Here is a 1,271-nt window from a genome sequence, read left to right on the forward strand (position 1 = left end):
AAACCATATAGAAGGAGTTTGCCCAATTTTATTCTACAGAGAGCAGCTAGTGAATTCAAACCACATGCCTTTGAGATTGCAACACAGCTTCGTACCATGAGGCCATCACAGTGCCAATGCGTAAGCACCTAAGTTATGTTTAAATCAAATTATGTAACTGTGGAATTATTTTCTAGACTTCTAGTGAAAAAGATTATTTTTATTTTTCACTGCAGGCCAAACAGCTGCGAGAGCATTACATGAGCAAGTGTAATACAGAGGTGGCCGAAGCCCAGCAAGCCCTGCAGCCTGTGCAGCAGACCATCCGCGAGCTGCAGAGGAAGGTGTGTCCCCACAGTGACACTTGTTCTTGCTGTGTTTGCCTAGCGATACATTTCTGGTTTTAGTTTGGAGAGCAACTTGAACTGTTTTTCCTGGTAGAATTCTTAATAACTAGTGAAATGTCTGACCCACAGTAAAAGTTTTATTATTTAGAAACAATATTCCTGGATTGAGATGTAAATAAATGCATTGATAAGTGAACTGTGTTTTATGTTGTTGAAGTGTTTTTTAGCACATCTTGTTTTACATGTTGGCACAGTAACCTTGCATTCATTCAGAGCAGGCAGGAAGAGATGTGTTCTCTTTGTGTGTACGGAAGAGGTACTCACTCATTCGACCTGTCTAGAGTATTTCTATTTGTCTGTGCTGTTTTAATTCCTTTGAGTAAAGCATTTATTATTTCTGTTGTATTTGTCTTATTACCATTCTGGTTGATGGAAAGATAAGTGGGTACAGGGGAAAGATATTTGGATGAATGGAAGATCGATAAGAGAGAGAAATGTATCATCTGCTGTCCTTTTTTCCCTACAGATACATTCTAATTCTCCTTGGTGGCTTAATGTGATCCAAAGAGCAATAGAATTTGCTTTTGAAGAGGAACTTGTTCAGCGAGTGCGAAATGAAATAACCTGCAACTATAAGCAACAAACCGGCAAACTTTCTATGTCAGAAAAGTAAGCACACAGTACAAAGTAGAATAGTCACCCCAAGCACTCAGCTCATGTGGCATAAGAGATGCAATTAAATGTCTTTTTTTTTTTTTTGTGAGAAAAATTTATATTTAGAATTCGCCCACCGGACTCAGTTTGTTGTTGTTGTTATGTGCCGTTGAGTCATTTGCAACTCATAGCGACCCTATGTACAACAGCCCTAAACCGTGCTTTACCCTGTGCCAATCTCATTGCCGCTGACACACCCATCCCGATTACCCCAGTCACTGAATCAATCCA

At 39.6% G+C, this 1,271-nt stretch overlaps 1 protein-coding gene across 1 annotated transcript in view; it reads left to right on the forward strand.

Annotated features, from left to right (window-relative positions):
- Positions 1 to 1,271, forward strand: part of SHPRH (SNF2 histone linker PHD RING helicase, E3 ubiquitin protein ligase) — a 97,553-nt gene that overhangs the window by 57,038 nt on the left and 39,244 nt on the right. The window contains exons 16-17 of the mRNA XM_006891657.1: positions 216 to 323; positions 853 to 995. Coding sequence (XP_006891719.1) covers positions 216 to 323; positions 853 to 995 — 251 coding nt within the window. The remainder of the gene's footprint in view (positions 1 to 215; positions 324 to 852; positions 996 to 1,271) is intronic.

This window comes from Elephantulus edwardii, unplaced genomic scaffold (genome assembly GCF_000299155.1).
Source record: "Elephantulus edwardii isolate Elephantulus edwardi_28Jun2011 unplaced genomic scaffold, EleEdw1.0 scaffold00102, whole genome shotgun sequence".
Taxonomy (NCBI): Eukaryota; Metazoa; Chordata; class Mammalia; order Macroscelidea; family Macroscelididae; genus Elephantulus; species Elephantulus edwardii.